This window comes from Amblyomma mixtum, chromosome 10 (assembly GCF_055824585.1).
Source record: "Amblyomma mixtum isolate Tamu chromosome 10, ASM5582458v1, whole genome shotgun sequence".
Taxonomy (NCBI): Eukaryota; Metazoa; Arthropoda; class Arachnida; order Ixodida; family Ixodidae; genus Amblyomma; species Amblyomma mixtum.
The window spans coordinates 72815151-72831031 of NC_143021.1; the positions used below are offsets into that span (position 1 = coordinate 72815151).

Consider the following 15881-nt stretch of genomic DNA (forward strand, 5'->3'; position numbering starts at 1 on the left):
GTCGTGCGTTATGTCGTGCGTTTTTAGGTACTCTTTTTTTCCTGATGTCATCGAAATGTGGAATGCTTTGCCAGTTGAAGTTGTTGAGCAATCGGACGTGTACAAGTTCGAACGTTGTATCGATATTTTGTGTCGGGGCCACCCAACTTGATGTTATGAGACATTAATTTTTTCTGTTGTACATTGCATTTGTATTCCCTCCCTGTAACGACCCTCAAGCGAGGGTCAACAGTATCAATAAAAAAAAAAAAAAAAAAAAGTCAATTTCGTGTGACAAACTCCAGCCTGACTGAGCAGAAGGTATTAATGACTTCCATATTAACTGTTCTGCATGCACAAAAGTTGTGTATTGGGGCTGTTCCTTTTGTGTGCAATAACTTTCTCCATTGGGGGGATAAAGAATTTGCTTTCTGCTACAATCCCTGTAAAATTATCTGGTGTGTTGCAGCCTAGCGTGGAGACGATCACATCAAATCGTTCAAAGGCGCCGTGGCTTCCCGGGCAATTACCTCTCACATTACGCGGCGGCAAGAAGAAATTTAACTCAATTTTTTTAGAGAGGCACCCCCGTCTCGCAAGAGGGGGGAGTGATTTGGGTCAAAATTTTAAAGTAGCCGAAAGGAGTCGCTTGTGGTGCAGGCTAGCCGAGCTCTTATATGCAGAAGGCCTGCCTGCCAGGTCCGTGAAGGAATGGCGGCTTTGGTACACGAAGTATGCTAGCCGGGCAAGGCGCGATGCTGGCTGCTTTTTGACTGAAATTGGGTAAGTGTTGGTACAAGTGTAACCGCGCAGTGATGTGGCAGGTCGTTTGAGAGAATGCTTGTGGTGATGCTTATCGCAGGGGTACTGGCGCTGGCCATTTGGAGTGGGGTTGGGGGGGGGGTGGCGGTGGTCGGCTCCTGGCCATTATTGGCTGACCGGTTGCGCCTAAGAGGCCGGTGCCCTTTATGGCCACACCAAGCAAGGTAAGCATAAGTTTCAGGTTGTAGTTCAGGAAGCATTCATTGCAGTGGCATTATGTGCAGTTAGAAAATGCTGTGAGCAGTGCCTGGTTTTTCTGGGAAAAGCAGTGCAGAATTCTGTCATTTGGCAGTGGGCACATTGATGCATAGCTAGCGATCAGTGAGCCCACTACAGCTGTTGGGAAATGCGAGGAACAGTGTGTAGAGATATGGACAAGCAAATGTGGCAAGAGATGACTGCGGCATCGACAAGGTCATTTATTTGCTACATGCTTGGCATGTCTGGAAAGAACGGAGGAAGAATCAGAAGGAAAAGAAAACTAAGCTAGCGCAGAACAAACAAAACTACTTGAAAGGGGGGTGGAAGAGTGTGGTAAGTAGAAGTATGTATGCTACAGCTGTGACGACAAGAAGCTACACGAGATGGCAACGAAGAATTAACACACAGACTGTGTTAGGCTCCGAAAGGTGAAATAACATAAAACTACTCCTTCACCAGAGTACAAAGATGAGAGTACCTTGAGGGTGGGAAAAACAGACACCAAATTACACCACCAAGACAGAGTGTGGATCATTTGCATAAGCTGGAAGTGTCCTGCCATCCCATTTGTAGTGCGGTAATTGCTCATAACATTAAAGGAAGGCTAGCAACTGCTACTTTGCTTTGTAACTTGATGGTAAATGTCTTGCTTTCTTTGCTGTTTGCACAGTGTGACGGGGGCATGCCTGCAGCTGCTACTAGTGCCTCTGTCTCGGCTGCGGTGGGCGCAGGCAGCAATCGGGAGGCCACTTCTGTCGACATGTGCTCTAGTGGGAGTGCTGTGAGCCGTAAGTAAGGACATCATTGTGGCATGTTAATTGAGGCGAATTACATACACATTTCACAGCATTTCCTCTAATGTATTCTCGACTGTGCAAGTGTGTAGGGCTGTGCAGATCCTGAAACTGAGTACAACAAGGTGTTGGCGGGGTAATCGTCACTTCACTGCTGTGCATGTCCGAAAGGCATCTTCTGCGGCATTAAATTATGAGGCAATATCTGAAGTTTTTATTTGTACAATAGACGCATGTGTGTTATTTTTTGTTATAGTAATCAGTTTTTTCAGCAATCATTATCATTCGGTTTGCTTCCTACAGATTGGAAAATTGCTAAGATCGTTCCAGTGTTCAAAAGCGGAAACCGAGATTCACCGGACAACTACCGCCCCATTTCACTAACTTCACTTCACTTCACTTCACTTTATTCACCTTAAAGACCGCCTTCAGGGGGTATTACATAAGGGGTGGGTTAATATATTCAACCATAATAAATACATGTCATTGCACTATGATACAAGTGGTTACAGCGGATAAGAACGAAGATGGGCACGTGATGGCGGCAAAATCGGCGGGGAGGGCATTCCAGTCCACAATGGTGCGGGGAAAAAAAGGAACCTGAAAAAGTTGCAGTGCGTGATAGAGGCCGGGCGATCTGAAACGGGTGTGCAGTGCGGTGAGATATGCGGGTCGGATGAGAAATGTAAGGTGTTTGATTCAGAGTGCTATGGAAAAATTTGTGGAGCAAACACATGCAGGCGACGCGACGGCGAGTTTCAAGGCTTTCTTGACCGGAATTATTCTTTAGAGATGAAACGCTGATTGTATATGAATATGCAGAATGAACGAAGCGAATGGCGCGGTTTTGAACAGATTCGAGGGCATTTGTTAGGTATATTTGGTGTGGATTCCAGATGGGACTGGCGTACTCGAGTTTAGGTCTAATAAGGGTTTTGTAAGCTAGAAGTTTCACGTGTTGCGGTGCATGACGAAGATGACGTTTTAGGAATCCTAGAGATCTGTTAGCAGATGATATGATTGTGGTAATGTGTGTTCGCCAAGAAATATCGCTACAGAGTGTTACACCGAGGTACTTGAACGATTGGACGCTTTCTATAGATGAGTTGGCAGCTGTATAGGGGAAAATAAGGGGGTTGCGTTGACGGTGAAATGAGACGAGTTTGCATTTTTTAGCGTTTAGTGTCATTAGCCAGAGGTCACACCATTCATGGACGCGGTTGAGGTCATTTTGAAGAGCCACTTGATCAGAAATGTTAGTAACGGTACGATAAATTACACAGTCGTCGGCGAATATGCGGATGTTACACGATACTTGTGGCGCCAGATCGTTAATATATATTAAGAATAAAAGCGGGCCGAGCACAGATCCCTGCGGAACGCCGGATGTTATAGGGAGAGTGCTTGAGTTGTGATTGTTAATAGAAACAAACTGAGAACGGTTAGCTAGGAATTCGTTAATCCAGTCTAGAATATTAGGGTGCAAATTTAAAAAGGATAGTTTAAGTAATAGGCGTTGGTGTGGTACCTTGTCAAAAGCCTTCGCGAAATCTAAAAATAAAAACTGCTGTGCATGTCCGAAAGGCATCTTCTGCGGCATTTGCTGTAAATTATTCAGCACATTATCGCTTCCCACATTTACTGCCACCTGGAACTAAATTCTTTCTTTTTCCTAATGAGCACGGCTTTCGGGAAGGTTTTCTTGTGACAGCCAACTGCTAGAATTTACTACTGACTTGCATTTCAACTTTGACGCTAACCTACAAACTGACGATATCTTTTTAGATTTTGCCAAAGCCTTCAACCACGTTGCATATTCCCGCTTCTTTTCAAAACTATCGGCTCTGTGCCTTGATTCTTCAACACTGTCATGGCTTCGTAACTTTCTTTCATTTCGCCAGCAGTTCACTACAGATAACAATTTCACCACCTCACTCTGTGATGTTGCTTCTGGCGTACCTCAAGGCAGTGTTCTTGGCCCATTATTATTTCTAATATACATTAACGACTTTTCCATAAACATATCTTCTATACGACACCTTGCTGATGATTGCATCCTTTACTGCCCCATTAATTCTATAGATAATCACCTCGCTCTACAAACTGACCTGAACCTCATTTCAAATTAGTGGAGTAAATGGCAAATGACGCTCAACTCAACTAAATGCAAGGTTATCTCTCACCTGCAAGCGTAAAAATTCTAATTTCTCGTACTCCATTGATGGTACTGTAGTGTCTCGTGTATTATCTTCTAAGTATTTAGGTATTCACCTCACGGATAACCTTTCATGGGCCACACACATTCAATCCATTTGTGCCAAAGCTTCTAGATCACTTGGGTACCTGCGCCAGAACTTGCTAAACGCCCCTAATAACGTGCGAAGAGTGGCTTACTTAAAAACTGTGCGTCCACACTAAACTTTGCTTCACCTACATGGTCCTCTCATCAAAACTACCTAATCAACATGCTTGAATCCTTACAAAATAGAGCCACTCGTTTCATCACACAAAAGTACAATCCTCATTTCAGCATCACTAAGAACAAACTTGATATCTCCCTCGGACCATTAGATATTCATCGCTCCATCACTCTTTTATGCTTACTTCACAAATATCGTCACAGCACCAGGCCATCACCCTTGCCCCTCGAAGAGCCTTCATGCATTTCACGTCGCCTACATAATCAGTATAGCATTAAACGCATATGCGGAAGAACCCAAGCCTTCAATTCATCTGCACTTCCACGTGCCATTATTCTTAGGAATGATCTTCCCGACAGTATCGCATCTATCTGCAACCCCCAATCATTCCAAGACTAGCTGCACAAACATTTTCTTTAATGACATTACATTGTGTCTTGCTATAGGTTGTTCTGTCCCATAATTTGTTTTCTCCTCGTTGCTAATGTATTATGGTTTGGTTTCTTGTGCAGTTTCAACAATTCTCTTTTTTATTATGGCTACTGCTTTTTCTTTAGATGTGTATTGGGCACATGCGATGCATTCTTGTTACTTTTTACTTTTTGTTGCTCACGGCGATGTGTGTCTTGTAGTTATGATGTAACTTGTATAATTATAATTGTTTTTACTTTTTGTCTTGTATTGCGTGTTGTATTTAACTAATTGTTCCTACCGTACTTAATCTGTTACTTTGCTCTCCTTACTCAATGCCCTTCTGAGCCCTGTAAGGTATTTTGAATAAATAAATCAAAGTACGAGGAAGTTTCGATAAGAGATAATATGGTTGCAGAATGTCCACGTGTTCTGAATTGCGAAGGAGTTCTGAAGCACCAGTGGTCAAGGCAGTACAACCCGAGAGACAGACAGTGGCTGTACAGTTGGAACAGAAACAATCATATTTAACTACAGCATCATGGGGCCAGTAACGACAAATTGAGGCAGGACTGTGATTACACACATCTGTGTTGGGATTCATAGACCAACCAAGATATACTTGCAAGCATGAGGGAAGTCAGGAAAAAAACTAGAAGGGACAGTTAAACTTGGCCTTAACGGTATGACGCTGTAGGAGCTAAGGCGAGGAAGAACCAGCTCTGACAGCGTTGAGGTTCGAACTGTTCTTTTTTTTTTAATTGCGCTGCTCGCCTGTGGCCGAGGCCAACTTCCTCCTTCTTGACCGGTGCTGCGTGCCATGGCCTGCGAGCCGAGCGCAGCGCGAGGGGCTCAACAGGGCTGCCCCGTGTAGAGTGGAAGCCACAGGATGCGCCCAGCGGATGTGCTTAGAGGAAGGTGCGCACAGTGGGGGCCCAGCCAAGGCGAGAGTGAGTGGAGAGCGGATGGGCAGAGGAGTGGAAGTGTAGGCTGGTTTGAGTCGGTCAGCAGCCGCGTCTTCACCGCCGTTGACGTCTAACGTGAAGGTCTTCTGCACACGACGGAGGATGCGGAATGGTCCATCGTAGGTCGGTGTGAGGGGTGGACGGACGTGGTCACGGCGGATGAAGACATGGATGCAGGAGGCCAGGTCCTGGCTGACGAACACGGACTGAGGGTGACGGGAGTAATGAGGCGAAATGTGTTGCATAGGTCTCGGATGCGGGTGGAAGCGCCATGGATTAACGGAGGGGAGGAAGGAGAGAAGAATTCCCCAGGGTGACGCAGGGGAACACCGTAGACTAGCTCAGCAGAAGAGTTGCCGAGGTCAGCCTTCAGTGCCGAGCGAATGCCCAAGAGGATGAGGGGAAGGTAGTCGGACCAGCGTTCCCTTGGCTGATAGGTGGTAAGGGCAGCCTTCAGTTGTCGATGCAGACGTTCCACCATGCCATTGGACGAAGGGTGGTAGGTGGTCGTATGGATGTGGCGGACGCCCGGAATATTGGCAAGGGCAGTAAACAGGGTCGACTGAAACTGGCGGCCGCGGTCGGTGGTGACGACAGATGGGCAGCCCAAGCGAGAGACCCAGCCAGCCATGAAGGTGGAAGCAATGGTCTCGGCTGTAGTGTCAGCAATGGGCAACGCCTCGGGCCAGCGGGTGAAACTCTCCACACATGTGAGTAGATAAGAGGCCCCACGTGATAACGGGAGCAGTCCAACAGTGTCTATGTGAACGTGGGAAAACCGAGCATCAGGTGGCCGAAAAAGAGAGGCAGGCGTGACGGTGTGCTGGTGAACTTTGACGCGCTGGTAGTGAAGACAGGTTCGCGCCCAGTGGCGGACGTGGGCATTGATGCTCTTGTCAGGAGGCTCGATGTCCTCGCACCCTTGCCGTGCCGTTCGTTGTTGAATTTCCGGTAACGCCGCCGTTCCCTGCCAGCTTCATGTTTTTCAGAGCCCCAACCATCTGACGTGTGGGCCGACACCTTGCCCTCGGCTGTATGCTGGTACAACCGTACCTTCGGCAGCTCTGCTCGCAAGTGCACCCATAGTGCATCCATGTAGGAGGATGGGGTTGCGTGTTCGAAGCCGGGTCGCCAAAATGCGATGGCATTAACGGATCACGTCAGCAGCGTGTGGTACTCTGTGCGCATCACCTCACTTCGGTTCCGCCGACATGCTCATATATGCGGGAATGGTAATTGTTTGTTTTCGTTCATAGATCGTGGGCAGTTTTCATATCACATCTGGGTCCGTCGTGCAGTGGTTAAGCGATCTGCTACTGCCCCAGCAGGTGGCTACTTGAAGCGCAGGTACTGGTGGGGCTTCTGAGGTGTAGGCTGTCCTTTTCAAGCAACCTCGCATGTCCTGTCATTAATTTAAGAGCTACTTGCAGTTGTGGGGAGGGTGCCACCTGTTGCAGTGTACAGGTTGTGATGGCAATACCACGTGAGGTGCGTGCCAGGAGGTCGGCCATTGGCTTTTACGCTCACAGCACAGACGTGGCGCTTTCTGCAGAACAAGATCCTTAATGTTATCATCTTGAAAAATGCAGAGTCTTCGATCTATGCTGTGATTAGATTGTCAACAGTTGGGAAGCTTAGGTTGATCTGCGTCACACTTGGCAAGTAGCCCCAAAATGCTAGGAGGGATAATGTTAATAAGCGCTACCTATGAAATGCACTGCCATTTTTGTGTGCATATGATGGCTGCAGGCCGTGAACCAATTTGTAATGTTTTGTGGGTACTCCTGTGTCGGATGATATTAAGAAATAATGGGGGCTGCACGAGTGTGTGATACTCACATTTTGTCAGTCATTATTGAGCGTGGCATTGCTTTCTGGTGGTCCACAGCGGTCAAGGTCTTGTTTATATATCAGGCAGATGTACTAGTCACAAGTTCAATTCATTAAAAAGAGTGTGCTGTGCTGCCTTATGCAGGTTTACGTCTGCTTAACAGCGAAGGAATTTTAATTGTTTGACCTTCGTTGCCCTGTAGAGTGGCACATGTTAGCAGATGTTGTGGTATTTATTTGGTCAGTCTGTGTTATGTGTAAAATGAAATGTTGGAGGTAAGGCTGACATCTTATCCTTTCTGTAACTGTCTTTGTGAGGAAGTTAGTTGAGGCAAAGAATGAGGGGAGTTTTAGTCATTTGAAACACCCTTCAAGGACGTAGACATACACATTTCTTGCAGGTGTAAAACGACCTGTAGGCTCTCTTTTAACGATAGCCAAGCTCAGGTAGCAGTGCATTTCGGACCAGGTAGATCACGGTGCTGAATAACAAACAGTCTGGCTCTCAGGTGCATTTCTTTGAATGCAGGATGGATTGTTTACTATTTCACTATTAAGAGGTCAAGAAACATGTTTCGCTAATACTACTGGGCCAACATAAAGGTTGGTAAAGGCTTTATGCGGGCATATCTGGCTTGATGGCTTTATGCAAGCTGGAAAACGAGCTGCTATATATGCCCTTTTTTGAATATTTATTCATTTTCCTAATGTTCGGAATTGGTTTTGCTTCCAGCGTAGTGGTACATGGTAGACAGTTGCGCTCCTGCCTGATGTGCGCAAGATTATACACAAAAGAAGTTAGAGGACGAGATGTAGCACTTGTCATACTTGCTTGCATGTTTTGTTATTGCAAATGGTGGGCTAGATATTGATATATATGGATAAGCCCACAACGATAACTTATACCACTGCTAAATAATGTATCAATCATTTTATTCCTGATGCCGTTTTGGTTCAAGCTTCTGCAATTTAATGATGGCTGTGGCAAGTTATTGGTGCTTATGTCATGTGAGGCATGAAACAAACAGTAGTTTTACTACTCATACATCCTTTGTTTTCATTCCAACTGTTGCATTAGGCTGGTATAAGAGCTGTAGTGATTTTAAACCATGCAGCAGCATTTCTCATGCAGTTTTTCGTGCCTCATGTGTCATAAATGCCAGCTGCATATCACAGTCACCTTTCCGTTGATGAAACCAAAATAGTGTCACGAAGAAAATCAAATAGTAGTTATTTAGTGGTGCTATGCATGAATATCGTGCGATATTTCATGTATATAAATAAGTAATGAATCGTTTGCAATAAGAAAACACGGCAGTAAGAATGTAATGTCTGTAGTCCTTTGATATAGAAGAGCCTTTTTGGGATGTTAAGGTTTTCTGTACGAAAACTCCCAATCATGAAGCATGTCACTGCTGACATGATTATGAAATTAATCTTGGTGTCATACAACTTTAAATGTAGAGAAAACTTTTTCTGACATTGCTGCTTTCCAGCTTTCTATGGTCAATTGATTTGCCAACAGAGTACCTTGCCATTTCTCATTGTTGTATGCAAGCCTAATAATACCTCGCACTGTGTATCCTGTGAGGTGCAGCCACACTGCACGACTATTGCCAGACATAAGCTTGCTTAATCAACTGTCTTTGCAACAGCAATGGAAACCACTGTTGTGGAGGAGAACAAGTATTGCATGTGTCTTGTTTCAATACAACGTAAGGGCCAAAGCTAGAGGGATGCGGAGTAGGGCTCAGCAACATGCACCATACAGGGTGTGCATTTGTCTGCAGGGGTGCGAAAGCGAAGTGTGATGGCGTGAAGCAAGTGGCCAACTTGAAATTGGGATAAAATAATGAAAAAAATGTCAAAATCAGCACTCACATGTCCTAACGCTCACATAAAAGAGAATATGAAATGCATATTACTTGTTTTGGTATAGTAGCACGGGAACTTTTCCCTTTGCTTGCAAGGTCATAATTGAGCTTAAAAATGTACACATAACATTTCATTCTCAAGTCTGCATTAAATGCATTGCTGCTGGTAGTTTTTTTGGTATGGTAGTGAAATGCTATGTGTTCAATCTGTAAAACCTTAGCATAACATGCCAAGCCACAATGGATGATTGATGTTGATCAGAAAAGGCCAGTACTGCATGCCTTGAATTCGTTAATTCGTATAAAAGTCAGCGTCTCCTCCTGCCTGTCAGTGTGATGATTGAGCAGCACTTGCTACAGCTTACACGTACCAGTTGCCCATAACCGGATGCTGTGTATTAGGTAGTGAAGTAGTGTCACAGATAAAATGTTTGTCCTTGCTCCGGCTGCAGGGCCTCCACCAGTGCAGAGGTGAACGCCGCTCTTGCAAAGGGCAGCGGGGGATGGAGCTCGTCGGGTGGTTGTGGCTGAAGCAAGCTACGCTACGCAGGTCGAGCCTTTGCAAGAAAGCCGAACTGTATGTATCCATTGGATTTGCAAGACTTGTCTCTATTACGTTTCTGATTTCACAGGGTGCTTTTTTAATGTACCATCAAAGTCATTAAGAGGCAATTGAACATTTTAGAGCACAGCTCTTAGGCACCCATTTCTGCGTTTCGTGGCGTCGCCGTCGCCGTTGTCTGTTGTAACCAGCAGTGGGCACCCTTTAAACTGCGAAAGCAATGGAGCGGGAGCTTGGAAAGGAGAAAGTAAAATGCAACCTCTTCCCCTCCTTAGCAAACAGCGTCCCAATGGGGGCCGCAGCTGTGCATAGCAACTGTGACGGCACACAATAGCGGTAGAACGAGTGCACACGCATCGGCGGTGGCAGCTACACTGCCGCTCCTTCGCCAGACGTCTCGTTGCAGTCGAGTGATTGAGACGCATGGCTCTGAAGTGGCCCAGTGATTCCACGCCAGGCGGTTCGGGGAAGCAGCAGTGGGTTGACCACAAGGCTTTCGCCAGGCACACTTTAGAATTTCCAAAGTGTCTTCGGTATTTTTTTTAGGAAAGGAAATGCACAGTATCGGAAACCAATAGAGCGGGGGCTTGGAAAGCAGAGGGCAAAATTTCTAAATTGGTTTTTGAGAAAGGAAATGCGCAGTGTCTGTCTCACACATCTCGGTGGACGCCTGAACCAGAAGGAATGCGCATCTGCCATCTTGGAACAGTGGACACCTCAATCTTGCTTTAAGCTATGTGGCGGTAGTGACAGATGTGCGCTGCATGCTTTGTCATTGACAACGTTGTGCCAGAGACGCTGCCACCTGCCAGGGTGGCAGGGTGGGTGGGGACAATGTAGATATAAAGACAAGTGGGAATTTCTTACCTTTATGTGGGAGAACATTCTGTTCCTCTCGCTCGTAACGGCTCCTTCATGACAATCAAGAACTGTTAGGGGAGTGTTTCTTGAAGAAGGAATATGTGTGAAAGATAACAAGTTGGCTGTAATTGTACATACATGTCTTGCTCGAATTCTTTGCCTCAATCTATTGGAAAGCTGGAACAGCTGATGAGCTGTGCTCAAATTTCACATTACGAAGTAACGTAATCGTCTGAAATAATTTTTCAATTCATTGCTTACTTCCATGTGCCAAACGCGGGCGTTGGGCACTACTTGTGCAGCGCAATGAGATTAAAATGATCAGAAACGTGATACTCAAAGATAGAGCTTGTAAAGCATCTTTGTGCTAACATTTCAAACGGTAATGTAATTGCCAACTGAAGCTGCAGTGGCCTTCAGACTTGTCTGCAGTGCACAATGATAGCGCATGGATACATGATGGGATTGTCTGTGGCGGAGGTATAAGTTGAGTTCAATAATAATTGCTTTTAAATATAGGTCTAATGGCAAAGGCCCCCGGCCCTTGTTTGGCAGCACCCGAAGAAACACTCCTGCAGGCTTCACGCAATGAGTTCTTTGTATCTTGTGGAATTCTTGGTGTTGGGGTCGCCACCTATGAACTTAATAGTGGCGCCCTCTTAAGCTGAAGCGCAGCTAGGGGGTTTGGAATAAATCACTTTTGCTGAATTCCAATGGCAGATCGAGACCGCTCCGTAGGATCGCGTACGGAGCGCGTCGGAGCGCGTAGCTTCACCACCTCCCATTTTGCGATTGGAATGCGAGTGCTCTCTCGGGAGCGCGACGCCAGCGCCGCAGCGGCGAGCCGCGAAACTAGGCGCGCCGCCGGAGCGGACGCCCTGCTAGCTTCGTGTTCGAGTCCGACAGGAGTTGCGCGATCTCTGCGTTGACAGACGCCGTCTCGGCGAAACAAAAAGGAGGTAGTACGAAGGCCGGAATGTAAAGCCAAAACCAAAGCGTATGTACAGGATGGTCCACCCTCCGTGAACACGCGAGTATGCGGCCGCGGTCTTCGGAGAGCCAGTGAGCCTGTCCCTACCGTTCACGAAAGAAGTGGCGGACGACGCGCAGGCAAGTCGCTCGCTGCTCGATTTTCCAGCCTTGCGACTGCGAGACGCAAGCCGCTGAACCAATCGGCGAGACAGTCGAGCTTTCGGCAACGACGCCGCCCGCGGACACGCCAAGCGACGAACTGCGCTGCCCCCCGGACAACGTTTCTCCCTGGCTGCCGTAGTCGTCTCTAAGCCTAAATGTTTTTCATCGATGCCGCAGCTGAGGGCGCTTCGGAACTGGCCAGCGCTGTAGTAAAGGTGCTACTCGCGTCACCGTTTTACTGTGTTCCTCGTCTCATAATAAAATAAAGACATGATCGATTTCTGCGACGCCTCCAGCAGCGGAGCTAGCAGACAGCAGGCCAGCCGCACTGGGCGTCAGGAAGAAATTTGCTTGTATCGCAGTTATCACTTCTACCAGCAACTAGGTATTGGCCAACGATCCTCAAAAATGATTCATTTGTTACATTCCTCTACTCCAGGGCTTGTTGTGAACGCGAACAAAGAATATTAGCGCATTTTTCTGATGCCGGCGGCAGGCATATACAGGCCGGCAGCTTCACACTCGCTGTCCGTTTCAGACGAATCTTCACTGCTGGACTCTGAGCTTTCAGTGCCCGAGTCGGAACTGTCACTTCCATGAAGCAAAATTAGTGCCGCACGGCTCGAAGCAAGATCATTGCCGTCCACTGTTGACTGGAAAGTGCCCGGCTCGCCCGGCTCACCACGTAGCGACGACAGGAACGAAGCGTCTGCTGCCGGTCGCGACCGGAAGCAGACGCGGCGGAAAAAAAAACGTCACGCGAGGTTCCGGTCAAATCTGCCGATTTCGGCGGATGAAGTATTGCTGCTCCACGGAGCGATCCGGGATTTACGCCTGATCCCGATCTGCCATTGGAACATACAACTCGCGCTCCCATTTTACCATTGGAATACGAATGATCCAAACCGAGCATAAAACCTTGATCCCGATTTGCCATTGGAATTCAACATTTGCGTTTGGTCCTGGAGCGGAGTGGTCGCCTTGCTCTCTCTTTTCCTTTCTCACGGCCTCCCGGCACGACAGCACGGGAACGCCCACGCAACATGGTGTCAGAAGTGACAGCAGCATGACTAACCAGCCTTAAAAGCAGCTCTCAATGACCGCCAACGGCGAACAGGTGCTCCCGGAAAGCACCCAGCAGGCCCAGTGGCTAGGCCTCACTCTGCAGCCGCCAGACGCGTTGAGACTTCTGCAACCCTGCAAGTTGGTCTTCATGGAAGTCTCGCTTTGAGGACTATGCCGCTGTCTCCGGACTGCGGAACACTCCGCAAGACGTGCAAGTACGTACGCTTCTGTACTGTATGGGCCCGGAAGCTCGCTCGCTGCTAGACACCTTTTCACTCGACGCTGCCGAGTTAGCCTTCTACGACGCAGTTGTCAAACGCTTCACGGAACACTTCGTGCATCCCTGTAATGAGCTCTATGAGTCGTCTCGCTTTCACAAGCGCGTTCAACAACCTGACGAGAGTGTCGACGCATTTCACGTCGAACTGATCAAGTTAGTCAAACGTTGCAACTACCCGTCACCGGCGGTGGAAGAACGCTTGGTCCGGGACAGGTTTGTCGTTGGATTGCTCGACACGCGTCTCTCCGATAAGCTTTGCTGCTCCCCGAAGCTAACTCTAAAAGAAGCTTGGACGCAAGCTCGTCAGTCCGAGGACGCGGACAAGGAACGTTCACTCGCACAGGTCACCTCGCAAAGCATGGTCAATATTGATGCTGCGACTCAGAAGTTTTCGCGACGGCCGGTCGACGACAGAACACGGTCAATGAACGTGAAGTCGGAACGCTATCGTGACACTCCGGTCTGTTTATTCTGCGGCCATGCATATCATGCACGCTCGGAGTGCCCGGCAAAGAGGTCTATCTGCAACAGCTGCGGTAAGAAAGGTCATTTTGCTGAAGTTTGCCGCTCCAGGAAGTCAAGGCAGACCAAACTCAATGCTATCCAAATGCATGCTCTCGAGATGCCAGCTAAAGCCAAGTATGTGGATATCACAGTCGACAACTACACAACTCAGTTCAAAGTAGACTCGGGTGCCGAGGTTTCCGCAGTTCCAAGTGACTTCCCCGTAGTCCCGGCGGAGCTCGCCAAGGTAGATGCTATTTTGACAGGGCCCGCTGGCCAACCTCTGCGTGTACGGGGTTCGTATTTGGCACAGCTATCTTGGCAAGGGAAGACCAGTTCCCAGCGTATTTACGTCATTGAGGCACTTTCAGTACCTTTACTGGGTCTACCAGCCATCCAAGCTCTTCAAGTTGTGAAATTTTTGGGTACTTCAACACTCCTCAGCCAACGCTTCATGCGGAACTGTTCCGTGGCCTCGGCACGCTCAGAGATGAGTACACCATTCGCTTGAAACAAGATTTTGTGCCGTTCTCACTCAGTGCACCTCGACGGATACCAATCCCGCTGTGTGAAGTTGTTCGCCAAGAGCTGGAAAAACTCGAAAGCGACGGCGTCATTCGCCGTATTGATAAACCAACTCCGTGGTGCGCCGGACTGGTGGTAGTACAAAAAAGGATGGAAAGTATCGTTTGCGTGTGGATCTGACTCGATTAAACAGAGTGGTTCTCAGGGAAAGACACATTTTGCCTACTGTGTGGGGACGCCTTCGTCCCCTGCATTCACTTTCCCGCATTGCACCCCTTACGGTAGTTAGCTCCTCCGCAACGCACTCTTCTCAGTTGGGTTACTGTAACTAACAGGGGAGGGCGCTCGCGTCGCAGCGACAGCAGCGCCACGGATGGCGTTTTGCTGCACGCTCGCGGGGAGCTACGGGGTCTCTTCTGCTCGGCACTGGGAACGCAAGCGGACGTTTCCGCGCGCCACTCCGCTCTTCGCCGCGGGCGCCTCTTGGTCGGAACTTGCTCCCGCCGAGCCCGTCCCGTCGGGCCTCGGAGTTTACCCCTTTGCCCTACCGTGGGCGAACGTTTGCTCGTAGCCGTGCTGGTGAGTCGGACATCCTCGATTCCTCAGTGTATTTTGTTGCTAGCTGGCGTTATTGTTCTTATAGCAATAAATGCCTTGTTTGTGTCAGCCAGTGTGTCGTTCCTTTGTTCCCGCAGAGCAAGGCCCGCCGTGGTCGGCGTGCGCTCGGCAGCGTACGCGACCACGGGGTGGGGTAAGCACGGTTTTGAACTGTGTCAGCCACGCTGAAACGGGGAATACGTGTTTATCCCCCCCCTTTTAAACCCCATATCTGGCGCCCAACGTGGGGCCTGCTCTTGGAACATTGGACGACTGTCAGTTCGGTTCGAGGAACGCTCTTTGTCCGTACTTGACAAGTGGTAGGCCTAGTGTGAATTTTGATCGCTAGGACCTGCGGCATGCATTCTTGAGTGCGAGGTGTATTGCGCTGCAGCATGTTTGAACTTTTCGACATGCTCAGCATGTTTTTTGTCAAGTTTTTTCCTGGAGTTTCTTCGCAAGAACCACTTGGTCCGCATCGAGGGAGCGCGAGGCCTAGCGCCCGCGGAGTTGCCGAGCCCGAAGCGAGTGAGTACGGAAGCCGCGTGGTTGGTCCGAGTTTTCTGTATATATTTTCTCGCTGTCTCTTTTTCGACTCTGGGAGTCGCGGCTCCGAGAGCCGGGTGGCCTGGGGCCACGGGTGCCGCTACGAGCTCGCTGGTATTGCAGCTCGGCACCGGGCGTTCCGACACCGTCCGATACGGTGGGCGCCGATCGTCAGAAGCTGTTTTGTGCAGTGAGCGGGGAGGACCACCCCACAAAGCTGATGTCTCCTCGCGGCTGCGCGCATGAAACCCGTTTCGGGTCTTTGTTTTGTTGGGGGTCGTCGACCGTCACAGTGGTAGTGAGGCCTAAGGCTATTCATAGCTGCCTGCACCTTGTCAAAAGTGACACGACCACCGGACCGTGGTGTTGAGAGGGGGCGCACTTTGCTGGCCGCCCGTTTTTTTTTAACCTCGCATGAACTGAGCATTCTCGTTCAACTCAAGAAAGGGCTTTGTTCACTCGAACTTTGCGTTGCACAGCCGCCCGACATGTTTTGCTAGCGAGTTGAGCA

At 48.5% G+C, this 15881-nt stretch overlaps 1 protein-coding gene and 1 pseudogene across 3 annotated transcripts in view; both read left to right on the forward strand.

Moving 5' to 3' along the window:
* The first annotated feature begins 259 nt into the window (after positions 1–259).
* LOC149326106 (uncharacterized) overlaps positions 260–15881 on the forward strand; it is a 29952-nt gene continuing 14330 nt past the window's right edge. The window contains exons 1-3 of one of the 3 annotated variants that reach the window (XM_089563928.1): positions 260–300; positions 1673–1790; positions 9749–9873. In XM_089563928.1, the coding sequence (XP_089420054.1) occupies positions 9800–9873 (74 nt within the window). In that variant the 5' untranslated portion in view covers positions 260–300; positions 1673–1790; positions 9749–9799. Of the gene's footprint in view, positions 301–849; positions 966–1672; positions 1795–9748; positions 9874–15881 lie in introns of those variants that run through there. The other 2 variants (XR_016286431.1, XM_089563930.1) reach the window with 2 other exon arrangements.
* On the forward strand, positions 10911–14347 carry LOC149326107 (uncharacterized; annotated as a pseudogene).